The 16,635-nt window shown below is 44.2% G+C and overlaps 1 protein-coding gene across 1 annotated transcript; it reads right to left on the bottom strand.

Moving 5' to 3' along the window:
• Positions 1 to 223: 223 nt before the first annotated feature.
• On the bottom strand, positions 224 to 13,970 carry LOC106581187 (transcriptional adapter 2-alpha). The gene is made up of 15 exons (XM_014163083.2): positions 13,568 to 13,970; positions 12,491 to 12,597; positions 12,313 to 12,372; positions 12,081 to 12,172; positions 10,163 to 10,320; positions 7,950 to 8,038; positions 7,551 to 7,623; positions 7,358 to 7,421; positions 5,176 to 5,219; positions 3,165 to 3,275; positions 2,509 to 2,580; positions 2,117 to 2,249; positions 1,638 to 1,681; positions 1,188 to 1,267; positions 224 to 838 (listed from the first exon to the last, which is right to left on the bottom strand). Exons 1-15 carry the CDS (start codon positions 13,590 to 13,592, stop codon positions 653 to 655), a joined length of 1,338 nt encoding a protein of 445 aa, XP_014018558.1. The 5' UTR covers positions 13,593 to 13,970; the 3' UTR covers positions 224 to 652.
• Positions 13,971 to 16,635: the final 2,665 nt, after the last annotated feature.

Genomic DNA, 16,635 nt, shown 5'->3' with positions numbered 1-16,635 from the left:
TACGATCCCCAGACCCACTCCACTGGCAGAGAAGGAATCAAATCAGAGATGGTGCCCATTGTTAAACTGGGAATCTGGGAGAGGTGTCACTAACAGGACCTGCTTACATAAAGCAACTCAGCACTGATGCTATAATGGAAAGTTGGTTATCATGTAATAGCATTAATAAACAGGTAACTGCTATTACACAATAATAAGTAAAATACTACACCATATACTGTAATACTTTTTACATAAAACATTTTATTACAGGAGAAATAAATACACTGTCATTTTCTCATCTGCTGCTGTGTCACTGACAATAAAGTACTGTACAAATAGGAAGGTATGTCAGTTTGGTTAGAAGTTAGAACATATACAAGGCAAAATGTAGGACCTGAAGTTGATGACAAATTTAGAGACACGATAGAAAAACAAACATTCAAACAAAGGAGGGCCATTGAAACTTAGTTCTCACAGCACGTGACAACATCATTTCACCAAAACAACATGAGTATAAAATGTATCAGTTAGTGTCCAGTCCAGCCATGATCCCTGCTGGAACAGTCCTGACTCTGGATGCGTCCCAAATTGCACCCGGCTCTGGTCAAAAGTAGTGCACTATATAGGGAAAATGGTCCCATTTAGGACACACCCCGTCACTCAGGCTGGCCTAGGCCTTGTTGATGTAGCCCTCCTTGATCAGGAAGTCGTAGATCTTGCGTGTCTTGTTGACGTCGATCTTGATGAGTGCCCGGGCCTGTGCCAGCCGTAGACCACCCTGCCGCCTGCACTCGTTCAGCAGAGCCTGCTTGTACTCCAGGTAGGCACCTGGCACCAGACGCACCACCTGGCACAACTGCAGACAGCCACAGGACAGAGACACCATGTTACATCAACACAATACCAGTCACCATGACCCACTATGACCCCAACCCGCTGTTTATGACTGCGTCCCAAATTCCACTGTATTCCCCAACCCTGCTCCTGGAAAGCTAATGTAATGTTGATTTTCGCACCAACCCTAATCTAGCTGGCCAATAAGGTGAATCAGGTTAGTCACAACTCGGGTGAGAGTGTACTACTAAAAGTAGTGCACTATGTAGGGAATTCATGTACTTACCTGGTGGGGCTGAGAGCCTTACATCCATAGAGATCCTAGAATTCATATGTAATAGAACGGATTTTATATGCAATTCTATTTGTACCTCTTTCTCCCTGTCGTTGAGCTTCTCTGTCCCTGGCAGGCCAGTCAGGTTGAGAGGAGGGGCGCATCTTCTGCCTGTTGCTGTGGAACAATTAATCACACATTTAAACAGACATACAACCTGACTGTTCAGTTGTTTTAAATGACAAACTGACAGGTTGATGAATCCAGGTAATCCGTTTTGTTGGAAAAGAAAGACAAATATTTACAATAGGCAAATTAGTGTAAATGGATGGAAATGACTGAGTGTATATAGATGTGTCCTACTTGTGCACTGGAGGTTACAGAATGACAACGGAAAGATAAAGCTAGAGACAAAAACACATATCGGTCCTGTTTGTCGAGCATATTTCTGAATGAGTATCTCAGAGAATGCATTAACATGACTCCACCTGTTGCCATGACAAGAAAAGTCGGAGAAGGGAGGGACTGGGAGATGAAGAGTCCTTACCTGATGTGGTGATGGTGGTGACAACAGGAGTGATACCAGCGTCACTGTGAAGTGAGATAATAGCGTCACTACAAGCAGCACACACACAATTCTCACTCTCTGGGATCCTCGTCCACAGAGAGAATGAATCATCACACACACTAGCAGTTTTGTTCTTTATGAAGAATAATTATCAGAACTTGGAGAATACCCAAGAGCTGGGCTTAAGATAAACAACAAGAATAGCTCTACATAAAAACATTAAATATCAAGCACTACTTGTTGCCGTTAGAGCCAAGCACACAGTAAACTACAGAGTAGGTGGGTGGTATCTCAGTTATAGTCCGGTGCTAGCACCCCTAATTCAACTAGTCAACTTATCAAGCCCTTGATTAGTGGAATCAGGTGGGCTAGTGTTGGACTTGAACATGAATGTACAACCACAGGGTTCAGAGGAATGGATTGTAAAACACCGCACAAGAGTAAGGAGGAAGGATTACATGGCAGCCTGTTTGCTGAGCCACTGCTGGCAGGCCCGTCCGTCCTGAATGTACTGCAGCACATCCACTAGCATGGTCCTCTTCCTCCGCTCATCCTCCCGCACCTGCTTCACACGCTCATACACCTTGGCACCTGCAGGGGGACAGAGGAGGGAGGGAGTTACTGGTCCAGTCAGTCAGCCCTGGGTCCTGGCTGACACAAGGGAGTTACTAATGAGGCTCTGGCTCTGTCCCAAAATGCACAATTTTCCTACAAATTGTACTACTTTTTAGAGCTGTATGGGCCCTGGTCAAAAGTAGTGCACTAAATAGGGAGCCATTTGGGACACAACATCTGAGGGGGACTGTCTGGCAGTAGGCGTGATGGGGTTAAATGGGTAGACTGGACTCACTGCAGAAAGACTGGATGCCTGCTCTCCTGTACTCCTGTAGCCTGCCGATCTCTCTCCTCAGCTCAAACTCCACTGAAAGACAAGGAGGACGAGGTCAATGAGGCCTGTCCACACTCACCTCACCGGTCTCTACTGCAGACAGGCGGAAAGACAGACAGGCAAACGAACAGAAAGGCAGACAGAGAGGGAGACAAACTCTTTACCCCTCAGATCTGTGCTTCCCAACATCAGACCAGAGTTGTAGCCCAGGCAGGCTCTACGGCTGTTCTCTCTGACACAACAATGGAGTAGCGCCATGCTATTCTGAAGCCCCAGCCCTTTAATCAGAACGAGATGATGTCTCATCCCCAGACACGCACAGAAATGCACAGACACACGCCTCTCACTCAAAGGGAGTTCACACATCCAGTCATGTGACCTCCAGCAGGCCAGCCGTTGGGGTCTGCTGCTGCGTAAGGACGGAAGATAATCTGACAGGCTCATTACTACGCCGATGACCTTAGTTTTACCCACAATATTAAACACAGGGGAACACTGGATGTGTGACTGCCCTCTGTGTAGCCGGAGGGGGAGGGGTTGGAAGAAACAATTCTATTGGTGTTAACATCAAAATGTCTACTGTGTGTGCATGTAAAATATCATAATGTCAAACTCACATGCATGACTCTCTATGAACTTGTCGTGTTCGATGGGGCCCACCACCCTGGCAAAACGTCTCATAGCATCATACAGATCCTGTACCTCCTTAGGGTAGCGACGCTCCAGAACTGGAAGACAAAAACACAATGATCATGTGATATGTAGCTGTTATTGTAGAGCAGGGCTGCCCAACCCTCTTCCCGGAGATCTACCGTCCTGTAGGTTCAGTCCAACCCTCTTCCTGGAGATCTACCGTCCTGTAGGTTCAGTCCAACCCTCTACCTGGAGATCTATCGTCCTGTAGGTTCAGTCCAACCCTCTTCCTGGAGATCTACCGTCCTGTAGGTTCAGTCCAACCCTCTTCCTGGAGATCTACCGTCCTGTAGGTTCAGTCCAACCCTCTTCCTGGAGAGCTACCGTCCTGTAGGTTCAGTCTAACCCTCTTCCTGGAGAGCTACCGTCCTGTAGGTTCAGTCTAACCCTCTTCCTGGAGATCTACCATCCTGTAGGTTCAGTCTAACCCTACATACCTGACTCAGCCAGTTAAGGTCTTGGTGAGCAGTTAATAATTAGAATGAGTTGGTAAATTAGAGTTGGACTGTAAACTTGGTAGATCTCCAGGAAGAGGGGCTGGCAGCCATGTTGTAGAGAATATGACAGCAGTGATCTGTATTGGAGATCTGAATCACATTCAATATTGTTAGATTAGAGGCTTTTGAGGAACACCAGAGGAGGAAATGTCCAGACATCGCACATTGAGTGACCCCCTTGCATCAATGAGATACTCTACCATGGCCAATGGTAAAGCTTCCCCGATGGGCAGGTCACCCCATACCCCCCTACTCACACCCCTTCAAGGGCTGCTGCTGCTCTCCTTTCAAATCATTGCTACAGTGTTTGTGTCCCAAACGGCAGTATATTACCTATTTAGTCAAAGCCACTTCATACTTTGTGCCGTAAGACTCTACCTGTATACCTATGGTATATATTGAGTGGACTCTGGTGGCTTTGCAGACATGGCGATTTCTTGGATAGTTCTATATTCAGTTCACAGTGAATGTGGGGTAGTAGTATGACAGCAGCTCATGGCTGGTGGCCCGCACATCTGTGTCTGTCTTCAAGCTGGCAACTGAGTTCCTCATTGATTTGTAGGCTGTACGCTGATAGGAACGTGTAGATAGCAGCAAAACACACACAGGTAGAGTCAATGTCCTGCTGAGCTAAGTCAAAGATTTGAAACACTCCATAACAGGAATGGGCTGGTGGTCCTGAGGTACTGATGTCTATAAGGGGAGTGAGACTGTTGGTCAAACTGCCTGGAGCAACAGCATGATCAGCCCAGGCACAACACGTAGTCACCCAGGCTTGGAAACGGCTTCTATTACCGTGACACGCACACTTTGACAGTCTCCATGACAACCAGGCTGCAGCTCCACGGCAACACTGGGTTCTCTTTTGTCTTGAAAGACTAGAGAGATAAGAGGAGAGAGGGGGAGGAGGTGGGCGGTAGTGACTGGAGGCTGGTAAATAATAAATAAAACATAAGGGTGTCCTCTTCCCCCCCATAAAACTACAGCCAATTTCCCAGGGCACGACCTGGAGATAGCACTGCACTGGGCAGTAAAGGAAAAAGAGAAACTGATTGGATACATCTATTCAGGGAGTCTCTTGCCTTCCCATCTCCCATGAATAAAAAGTGGGACATGAACATTGATTATATTACCAAGCTAGATGAAACACTGCCCATGGAGAGGGGATCAATAAGAGCTCATAAAGCTCCAATACAGTTGGTCATTAGACCTGCAGTGTTCATTTCATAGGCATCTATTCATAGTGGAGCAATAATTATGCTGTCGCACTGGGCTCAGCTTCCATCGTAAATAAGAGCACTGGCAGTGCCTCCGGGGTCACAGGTTACTGTTGATCATTATTGCAACCATGGATACATATTCAGTCTGGGTGTTATACTAATGCCTGGTCTCCTGGTGGTTCTGCAGCCCAGCTCTAATCTGTTAGGAGAGCACTTACTCTGGAACTTCCGCAGGTTGATCAGTCCATGGTCCCGGATTATCCTGGAAGACACACAACATTAAGACACCAAAGCCAAAAATATGGACACCGTCCATTGGTAAATACCAGTCAACTCTCAGGCTGGTAGAGTGAGTGAAAACAGCAGAGGGTTTAGACTGACATTTATTGAATGAGTGATGGTACCATATAGCTGTTGAACCTGAACCACATAGCTTGAAGTTGTGATATAGAACAGCTTTGCAACAAGTAGCCTTCCTGTGATGTTAAACAGGACCTGACAGTGAGGCCTACTGCGTCTGTGAACTCTGTGGCCTGCAGGTCACTGCCTTGGGCCTTTGCCATTAGACCACTCCCAAGTGGCGCAGCGGTCTAACATGCTGACCAGACCGGACACGTCGCGTGTCGCAAAATATATTTAGAAATCCATGTTATTCAATTATTGTGCGCGCCAACGAGCGTCTGCATTGCCAAGGGCTAAAATAGAAGCAATTCCTATTTCAGACGCATATCGCACTGCAAGTCCTGCCTCTCCCATCTCCTCATTGGTTTATAGAAGCAGGTACCCACGTGCCATCTCCTCATTGGTTTATAGAAGCAGGTACCCATGTGCCATCTCCTCATTGGTTTATAGAAGCAGGTACCCACGTGCCATCTCCTCATTGGTTTATAGAAGCAGGTACCCACGTGCCATCTCCTCATTGGTTTATACCCACATGGGTGATTAAAAGATAAAATGTTTTGCCGGTTGTCGTGGTAATACTATGAAAGTGTAGAAGTGATCACCATATAAGTTCAAAGATGAAAAAGCCTGGGAGGAGGAGAGATGACTAGAAACGATTTGGTTGGCTGTTTTATGTGTGGATTAATTGTCGCAGTAGAGGACCTTGTGCATTTCAGGTAAAATAACAACTCAATATTTATATCACAGGACAAATTAGCTAGCAACAGCAAGCTAGCTAAATAGGACAAATTAGCTAGCAAGTGCAAGCTAACTAGCTAAATTGCCAACATGTTTAATGCTTTTCGACCTGTCCCCAAATTAAATGTCATTGGTTCAGAGTTTGTTTTGATATTTTAACCTGCGTGTCGTGATCGTGTTTGGTGTGGGGTGACAAAATAAATGTATGCACGATAGCGCACGCACGCAGCCAGTTTGGGTTCCGTGTAAGGCACTGCATCTCAGTGCTAGAGGCGTCACAACAGACCCTGGTTCAATTCAACCAGCTGTGATTGAGTCCCATAGGGCGGCGCCCAATTGGCCCAGCGTCGTCCGGGTTAGGGTTTAGCTGGGGTAGGCTGTCATTGTAAATAAGAATTTGTTATTAACTGACTTGCCTAGTTAAATAAAATAAAAAATGTCACCAGCTGGGGGTGGGCAGCTTGAGGGGCAGTGGGGAGGCTAGCAGTGTTTGCATCCCAAATGGCACCCTATTCCCTACATAGTGCACTACTTTTGACCAGGGCCCACCAAAAGTAGTGCACTATGTAGGGAATAGGATGCCATTTGGGACATATCCAGACATGCATGGTCCTGGGAGCTCTGGCCAGCTAACATACCATACCTGCCTCACATGCCATTCCACAGAGTTAGGGAAGCAGCAACTCGTTAAGTCTGATTTAATGATGGATGCATTACCACATGAATGGACTGACCACCGTGGCCAAGACCAGTACTGACACACACTGAATGGGGCAGTGGACGGAAAGTGACAATCCATGAACATCTCATATTCATCTAAAAAGGTGGCCAGGTCAAACAATACATATATTTCAGTTGTGTAATGTTTAAGCCTTTCAGCATTAATAGCAACCGGTGATTCTGAACCAGTGCTTCAGTGATTAGGGTTAGCTGACAAGGTACAAATCTGTTGTTCTGCCCCTGAACAAGGCAGTTAACCCACTGTTCTTAGGCCGTCATTGAAAATAAGAATTTGTTCTTAACTGACTTGCCTAGTTAAATAAAGGTAAAATATATATTTTTTTATCTTAACAGGCTAGTGTAGAGTGTTATGTTACTTGTGTAGGTATCACATTTCTGATTTTGGAAAGCAATTAAAATGTAATTGTGGCAACATTTGCAGAGTATTACAGGCATATGATGAAGGGCAAAGCTTTAAGAATTTTGACCTGAATAAGTCCATTACATCTTCATAGTTAAATGCAAAACATTTCAACTTACTTCTTTCTTCTTCCTCTCTCCTTTAACCTTGAATGGTAAATGTCAACAACGGCAATCTTCAGCGCTAGAAAGAACCAGACAAATATGTCAGACAAGGCAATGATGATATTAAAACACAGTACATGTACAATCAACATAAGCGGGGTTGGACTTTTCTCTCAATTCAAATACAATGATAGCACTTTCAACTCACCATGTAGTATGTCTGAGTCATCATCCACAAAATCAATGTCTTTCAGATCCCACTCAGCATAGTTGTCAAATTCCTAGACAGGATGACAAATAGCAGGAGAGAATCACAGAGGTACAAGGAGATGAGTCAGAGTTCAATAAGACTGCAGTGAGGCGGCCATCAGGAGAACTAATATCTTCATTCATGCATGGGTGGCAAGGGTTCTGTCTTGGTGATCTTTAAGTAATTCCTATGATTCCAATCATAATATGCCAGGAGTATGAGAACATACTCATTATAACATGGGGATATATTCCTTGAACATGCAGAACAGAAAAATGGAATGTCTATGTCCGACTATGGCTCGTGAGATTGGAACTACTAAAGGCATGGACGCTTTAAGACCCTAGTTCCTCTCACCTCCATGAAGTCTGCTCTGGCAGGCATGTATCCAGCCATGTCTCGAGACAACAGGGAGTCAAAGGTGGGCCTGGGGGGGTCATCAGTAGCTGGGAGGAAAACCAACAGAGTATTTTTACCTAGTGATCTGAAAAGTCTATCATGACAGTCAAGTTATTACTGTGTAAGAAAGAAAGCATAAATGAAGAACGATGTAGTTGCATATCAGATAATAAATGAAAAAAAGCCATGTATTCCTCCCTGCCTTTATCAGCTGGACATCAAATCAAATGTGTGCTGAACACAACAGGTGTAGGTAGACCTTCCTGTGAAACGCTTACTTACATGGCCTTAACTCTATTTCTTGAAATGCATTGTTGGTTAAGAAAATATTTACTAAATAAACTAAAGTAAAAAAATAAAAAGTAACACAAAATAACAATACTGAGGTTATATACAAGGGGTACCAGTACCAAGTCAATGTGCGGGGGTACAGGTTAGTCGAGGTCATACACAAAAGTCTATCTTTTAAAGCATACCCTAAATTGTACACTGCTCAAAAAAATTAAGGGAACACTAAAATAACACATCCTAGATCTGAATGAATGAAATAATCTTATTAAATACTTTTTTCTTTACATAGTTGAATGTGCTGACAACAAAATCACACAAAAATAATCAATGGAAATCCAATTTATCAACCCATGGAGGTCTGGATTTGGAGTCACACTCAAAATTAAAGTGGAAAACCACACTACAGGCTGATCCAACTTTGATGTAATGTCCTTAAAACAAGTCAAAATGAGGCTCAGTAGTGTGTGTGGCCTCCACGTGCCTGTATGACCTCCCTACAACGCCTGGGCATGCTCCTGATGAGGTGGCGGATGGTCTCCTGAGGGATCTCCTCCCAGACCTGGACTAAAGCATCCGCCAACTCCTGGACAGTCTGTGGTGCAACGTGGCGTTGGTGGATGGAGCGAGACATGATGTCCCAGATGTGCTCAATTGGATCAGGTCTGGGGAACGGGCGGGCCAGTCCATAGCATCAATGCCTTCCTCTTGCAGGAACTGCTGACACACTCCAGCCACATGAGGTCTAGCATTGTCTTGCATTAGGAGGAACCCAGGGCCAACCGCACCAGCATATGGTCTCACAAGGGGTCTGAGGATCTCATCTCGGTACCTAATGGCAGTCAGGCTACCTCTGGCGAGCACATGGAGGGCTGTGCGGCCTCCCAAAGAAATGCCACCCAACACCATGACTGACCCACCGCCAAACCGGTCATGCTGGAGGATGTTGCAGGCAGCAGAACGTTCTCCACGGCGTCTCCAGTCTCTGTCACGTCTGTCACATGTGCTCAGTGTCAACCTGCTTTCATCTGTGAAGAGCACAGGGCGCCAGTGGCGAATTTGCCAATCTTGGTGTTCTCTGGCAAATGCCAAACGTCCTGCACGGTGTTGGGCTGTAAGCACAACCCCCACCTGTGGACGTCGGGCCCTCATACCACCCTCATGGAGTCTGTTTCTGACCGTTTGAGCAGACACATGCACATTTGTGGCCTGCTAGACGTCATTTTGCAGGGCTCTGGCAGTGCTCCTCCTGCTCCTCCTTGCACAAAGGCGGAGGTAGCAGTCCTGCTGCTGGGTTGTTGCCCTCCTACGGCCTCCTCCACGTCTCCTGATGTACTGGCCTGTCTCCTGGTAGCGCCTCCATGCTCTGGACACTACGCTGACAGACACAGCAAACCTTCTTGCCACAGCTTGCATTGATGTGCCATCCTGGATGAGCTGCACTACCTGAGCCACTTGTGTGGGTTGTAGACTCCGTCTCATGCTACCACTAGAGTGAAAGCACCGCCAGCATTCAAAAGTGACCAAAACATCAGCCAGGAAGCATAGGAACTGAGAAGTGGTCTGTGGTCCCCACCTGCAGAACCACTCCTTTATTGGGAGTGTCTTGCTAATTGCCTATAATTTCCACCTGTTGTCTATTCCATTTGCACAACAGCATGTGAAATGTATTGTCAATCAGTGTTGCTTCCTAAGTGGACAGTTTGATTTCACAGAAGTGTGATTGACTTGGAGTTACATTGTGTTGTTTAAGTGTTCCCTTTATTTTTTTGAGCAGTGTATTTGTTGTATGGCTTCAGAATTCTACTATAACTTGTGTGACAAACAAACTCTCCTTATTACTATAAAGAGAGAAATCCAGAGGAGTAGGTGTGTATACTGACGTTTGAAGGGAATGGCTGTGTCTGCAGTACGGGCCTCCTCTATCTGTCTGAGGTTGAGCAGGGTGGAGGAGAACAGGGGATTGTTGATGAAGTTCTTCATGTAGTGGGCCTCACACTCCTCCTTGTTTTTGGTGCGCATCTGATACGCCACATCCTGCCTGTGCAGAGTCAAACAGGAAAGTGACAGTTATGGTTTTGATATCAATTTGAACATGTTAATATTGATATTGTCAGGCAGTACAAGTGAGGGATGCTACGAAACAAATCAGACTGCAAATGGCACCTAGTCTGCAAGTTTGTAATACAGTTGAAGTAGGAAGTTTACATACACTTAGGTTGGAGTCATTAAAACTCCTTTTTCAACCACTACACAAATTTCTTGTTAACAAACTATAGTTTTGGCAAGTCGGTTAGGACATGTACTTTGTGCATGACAAGTCATTTTTCCAACAATTGTTTACAGACAGATTATTTCACTGTATCACAATTCCAGTGGGTCAGAAGTTTACATACAGTAAGTTGACTGTGCCTTTAAACAGCCTGGAAAATTATGTCATTGCTTTAGAAGCTTCTGATAGGCTAGTTGACATAATTTGAGTCAATTGGAGGTGTACTTGGGGATGTATTTCAAGGCCTACCTTCAAACTCAGTGCCTCTTTGCTTGACAGCATGGGAAAATCCAAAGAAATCAGCCAAGACCTCAGGAAAAAAATTGTAGACCTCCACAAGTCTGGTTCATCCTTGGGAGCAATTTCCAAATGCTTGAAAGTACCATGTTCATCTGTACAAACAATAGTACGCAAGTATAAACACCATGGGACCACGCAGCCGTCATACCGCTCAGGAAGGAGACGCGTTCTGTCTCCTAGAGAGGAACGTACTTTAGTGCGAAAAGTACAAATCAATCCCAGAACAGCAAAGGACCTTGTGAAGATGCTGGAGGAAACAGGTACAAAAGTATCTATATCCATAGTAAAGAGTCCTATATCGACATAACCTGAAAGGCCGCTCAGCAAGGAAGAAGCCACTGCTCCAAAACCGCCATAAAAAAGCCAGACTACGGTATGCAACTGCACATGGGGACAAAGATCGTACTTTTTGGAGAAATGTCCTCTGCTCTGATGAAACAAAAATAGAACTGTTTGTCCATAATGACCATCATTATGTTTGGAGGAAAAAAGAGGAGGCTTGGAAGCCAAAGAACACCATCCCAACCGTAAAGCACGGGGGTGGCAGCATCATGTTGTGGGGGTGCTTTGCTGCAGGAGGGACTGGTGCACTTCACAAAATAGATGGCATCATGAGGCAGGAAAATGATGTGGATATATTGAAGCAACATCTCAAGACATCAGTCAGGAAGTTAAAGCTTGGTCGCAAATGGGTCTTCCAAATGGACAATGACCCCAAGCATACTTCCAAAGTTGTGGCAAAATGGCTTAAGGACAACAAAGTCAAGGTATTGGAGTAGCCATCACAAATCCCTGACCTCAATCCCATAGTAAATGTGTGGGAAGAACTGAAAAAGCGTGTGCGAGCAAGGAGGCCTACAAACCTGACTCAGTTACACCAGCTCTGTAAGGAGGAATGGGCCAAAATTCACCCAACTTATTGTGGGAAGCTTGTGGAAGGCTACCCAAAACGTTTGACCCAAGTTAAACAATTTAAAGGCAATGCTACCAAATACTAATTGAGTGTATGTAAACTTCTGACCCACTGGGAATGTGATGAAAGAAATAAAAGCTGAAATAATTCTCTCTGGTGATCCTAACTGACCTAAGACTGGGAATTTTTACTAGGATTAAGTGTCAGGAATTGTGAAAAACTGAGTTTAAATGTATTTGGCTAAAGTGTATGTAAACTTCCGAATTCAACTGTATATGACACTTGAGCGAGAGAGTCAGTGTGTGTGTCTACTTACCAGTTCCCAAAGCCACAGTCCATGACTGCTTCCAGAAGGGCCATCTCCTCCTGTGCTGTCCAGCTAGGTTCCAGCACAGGGAAGTCTGATGTCTGTGTGAGGGAGGAGGCATGGTATTGAGCATGATCACAATAGTTTTGCCAGAAGCATACTTTTGGTAAATAATGGATAACTGAAGAGTCAATATTATATATGTTAATCAGAATGGACAGCACAATTACCAATGTCTTACCATGATTTCATACTTGTGATTACTCTCATGTTTCTTGAACTCAAACCCTCTGGTAAAACACTGAAACATATTTGGATAAAACAATTCAAGTGTCAGTAGAGATGCAAAGTTATCAAGCTAGGCAAAATGTATCAACAGTTTTATGCGCATGCCCGAGGAAGCAATGTACGCCCCTCACCTGGAGACACAGAAGGAAAGGTGAGGGTCCACACTCTGCACATTTTATGTAGGGTTCCACCAAGTTAGATGAGCAACCTCGACATGGGGGCTTGTCAGAAGGGTCATCTGAAAGACATAAATCGGCATCCATGCGCATGAAGGCGTAACAGCTAGCTAGTTAACCTGAAAAATGTCCTCAGTGTATGCAGCCAGTGTCTGGCCATTGAGAGCACAGGGAAGAAACCACTGAAACCCGGTTGTGCATGCCCTGAGAGGAAGAAAGTCAGGGATGTTTGCATCATTGAGAAGGGTGAAGAAAGTTGCACAGATCTCATCGAGGCACATAAGGATTGTATGAAGGCGCTTGGATTCAAGATGTAATATAACTCCATATAATAAGTGTGTTTCGTTGGTGGCCGGCTGTCCAGGAGACCGGGGATATTCCTCGTTTGTATTTATACTGCAACCTGAATGGAAGACGTGATCGCTGCAAGGATGATGTTCCACTGAGTGAAATGTGTTGGCTTAATGCTCAGATTTTCTGAATGATGTGAATCTTGTTCTGCTGATTAGAATTAAATGCATGTCCTATGAATAATAATGTTAAAAAAGTGTCATCTGAAAATAAGTCAGAGTTATGTCGCAAAACTTGCCAGTTTTACTGGTAAGAATACGTACAGACTTTAGATACTGTAAATCCTCTGTTAAAATATGTGTTATTGGTCAGATTTAAAACCAGCATCATAAATTTAGCAGTAGCTAACAACACAGTTAACGTTAGCTAGATAATGTAGCTAGCTAGGTACTTAAAGTCGGAAGCTAGGAGACAATTAAGTGATGGATTAGTTAGCTGGTTGAATGGATTAGCTACACGAAAGAAAATTACACATGTAGTTTAGCTAGCTAAACGGCTAACTCTGGGCTAATTGTTAGAAATCTCGCTAGCTGAGTTGCGTTGCCTTCTACCTAGCTAACGTTAGCTAGCTATGTAGCACGACGAGCTGAGCAATAAGCTAGTTAGATGGATACCGATATTTCGTGCAAACTATTTATGCTTGTACGCTGTTTTTAACTGTGCATTTTAGCCAACACTTACTTCCAAAAGATGCCAAGTGGTCCATAAGATCAACCAAACAGCTGAAGCCTGGATTTGTTGTTTGTTGCCAATGTGTATTGCTTCGCGTTCGATTAAGCGTGTCTGAAAACGCAGCGTTGGCGCAACTTTGTTGATTCTACACATGGAACACACCTACACTGTTTGAGGAAAAATGGTACGCAGCGTCATCTTCATATGTGTGCAACAAACTTCAACATTCATCTTCTGCTACCATTTCTGTAAAGTCGTCTACGCATACAATTTGATGCATTTGTTCGATAAATCAGAACGCGCTGCAAGTTGATGTAAGGTTACTTCTGGTGTACCAATACGCAAACAATGTCGGTATGATCGAGGGGATAATATGGCTAGATCAATGCACTGTATTCGCGCAAATGCTGCACCTTTCATGCTCAAAATAAAAACATTTTGAAGTCTAACTCATGTATCTGCAACCAGAGTGGGACACCAGGGTCATTAGTGTTATGCTATGCCTTTTCTGTCCCCAGTTAATAATACCTCTTATTTAGTGTAAAATATAAAGTTAGATGTCCTTTGAAATAAAAATACAAAGATATGGATCTCAAAGGGAATTTTATGCATTTTGACCATTTTGTTTTCAGTGGATGTTGACGTTTTTGACATGTCCCCGGTTGCTAATTCATCAACTTCAACGATAAATATAAGCAATTAAATAATAAAATATTTATTCATTATTTTATAGTCCTACTTAAAATATCTGTCATCAATATTTTTTTTCTCTCATTATTGTATTTATAGTTTTTTTCCTGTGTGTGATTTCACTTTCCACCCTGTTAGTTTGCAGTAATACTCCTTTAAAAAACAGCCCCTTCCCACAATGATATCACATTCAAGAAGTGTCAATTATTTTTTGGGCGAAAAAACAACAGTGCATAGCTATGTAAGTATCAACACCCGGTTTTAATCTATATTTTAATGTTTCATGATGTTAGTCAGTATGTCTTACTCTTAAATTTCCACCCTCTTAGGCTACATTAGATTAACATGTTATACATTTTTTGAATTTCTAAATATTTTTATTTTTTATTTGACCTTTATTTAACTAGGCAAAATATGTTTGACAGAAAAGTTACAATTCTCTTCAAGTGATCCCCATTATGCTAGCTGGATCTTGATCACTCACAGTGCTATGGCTAACTTAGCCTCCAAATTTCCATCCTGTTAATTTGATTGGAGTTCACCTGTGGTAAATTAAATTGATTGGACATGGTCTATATAAGGTCCCACATTTGGCAGTGCATGTCAGAGAAAAAAAAAACAGCCATGTGTTCAAAGGAATTGTCCGTAGAGCTCCGAGACAGGATTGTGACGAGGCACAGATCTGGGGAAGGGTACTAAAAAAATGTCTGCAACATTGAAGGTCCCCCAGAACACAGTGGCCTCCATCATTTTTAAATGGAAGAAGTTTGGAACCACCATTACTCTTCCTAGAGCTGGCTGCCTAGCCAAACTGAGCATTCGGGGGAGAAGGGCCTTGGTCAGGGAGGTGACCAAGGACCCGATGGTCACTCTGAAAGAGCTCCAGAGTTCCTCTGTGGAGATGGGAGCACCATCTCTGCAGCACTCCACCAATCAGGCCTTTATGGTAGAGTGGCCAGATGGAAGCCACTCCTCTGTAAAAGGCACACGACAGCCCGCTTGGAGTTTGCCAAAAGGCACCTAAAGGACTCTCAGACCATAAGAAACAAGATTCTCTGGTCTGATGAAACAAAGATTGGACTCTTTGGCCTGAATGCCAAGCATCATGTCTGGAGGAAACCTGGCACCATCCCTACGATGAAGTGTGGAGGCAGCATCATGCTGTGGGGATGTTTTGCAGACGACACAACAGTAGTAGGCTTGATTACCAACAATGACAAGACAGCCTACAGGGAGGAGGTGAGGTCTTTCGGAGTGTGGTGTCAGGAAAATAACCTCTCACTCAACGTCAACAAAACAAAGGAGATGATCGTGGACTACAGGAAACAGCAGAGGGAGCACCCCCCTATCCACATCGACGGGACAGCGCCTCTTCAACCTAGGCTGAAGAAATTTGGCTTGTCACCTAAAAACCTCACAAACTTTAACCGATGCACAATTGAGAGCATCCTGTCGGGTTGTATCACTGCCTGGTACTGCAACTGCACCACCCACAACCGAGGGTGGTGTGGTCTGCACAACACATCACCGGGGTCAAACTACCTGCCCTCCAGGATACCTACAGCACCCGATGTCACGGGAAGGTCTAAAAGATCAAGGATAACAACCACCTGAGGCACTGCCTGTTCACCCCACTACCATCCAGAAGGAGAGGTCAGTACAGGTTCAATAAAGCTGGGACCGTGAGCTGAAAAACAGCTTCTACATCAAGGCAATCAGACTGTTAAACAGCCATCACTAGCACAGAGGCTGCGTAGCCTAGTCGTTAGAGCGTTGGACTAGTAACCGAAAAGTTGCAAGATCAAATCCCCGAGCTGACTAGGTACAAATCTGTCGTTCTGCCCCTGAACAAGGCAGTTAACCCACTGTTCATAGGCCGTCATTGAAAATAAGAATGTGTTCTTAACTGACGCCTAGTAAAATAAATGGAACACTAGTCACTTTAATAATGCCACTTTAATAATGTTTACATATCTTGTATTACTCATCTCATATGTATATACTGTATTCTATACCATCTATTGCATCTTAGCCTATGCCGCTCTGTCATTGCTCATCCATATATTTATATATTCTTATTCCATTCCTTATTCCATTAGGTATTTGTTGTGGAATTGTTAGATATTGCTGCACTAGAATCACAAACATTTCGCTGCACTTGCAATAACATCTGCTAACCATGTGTATGTGACCAATAGCATTTTATTTGATTTTTCAGCGGCAGGGACTGGAAAACTAGTCAGTATTAAGGGAAAGATTAACAGAGCAAAGTTCAGAGGGATCCTTGATGAAAACCTGCTCCGGAGTGCTCAGGACCTCAGACTAGGGTGAAGGTCCCCCTTCCAACAGGACAACGACCCTAAACACACAGTCAAGACAACGCAGGA

This window comes from Salmo salar, chromosome ssa20 (assembly GCF_905237065.1).
Source record: "Salmo salar chromosome ssa20, Ssal_v3.1, whole genome shotgun sequence".
NCBI classification, from domain to species: Eukaryota; Metazoa; Chordata; class Actinopteri; order Salmoniformes; family Salmonidae; genus Salmo; species Salmo salar.
The sequence above is the reverse complement of the archived record's forward strand: the minus strand, read 5'-3'. Positions and strand labels throughout refer to the sequence as shown.

What these genes read in the sequence shown, in the direction of transcription:
- LOC106581187 (XM_014163083.2), bottom strand. Translation starts at nt 13,592, where the DNA reads ATGGACCACTTGGCATCTTTTGGAA. An exon ending in CTCAGCAAACAGGCTGCCAT is followed by an intron (nt 1,682 to 2,116) that starts GTAATCCTTCCT and finishes CTCACTTCACAG; the next exon opens with TGACGCTGGTATCACTCCTG. An exon ending in CACCACCATCACCACATCAG is followed by an intron (nt 1,268 to 1,637) that starts GTAAGGACTCTT and finishes ATTGTTCCACAG; the next exon opens with CAACAGGCAGAAGATGCGCC.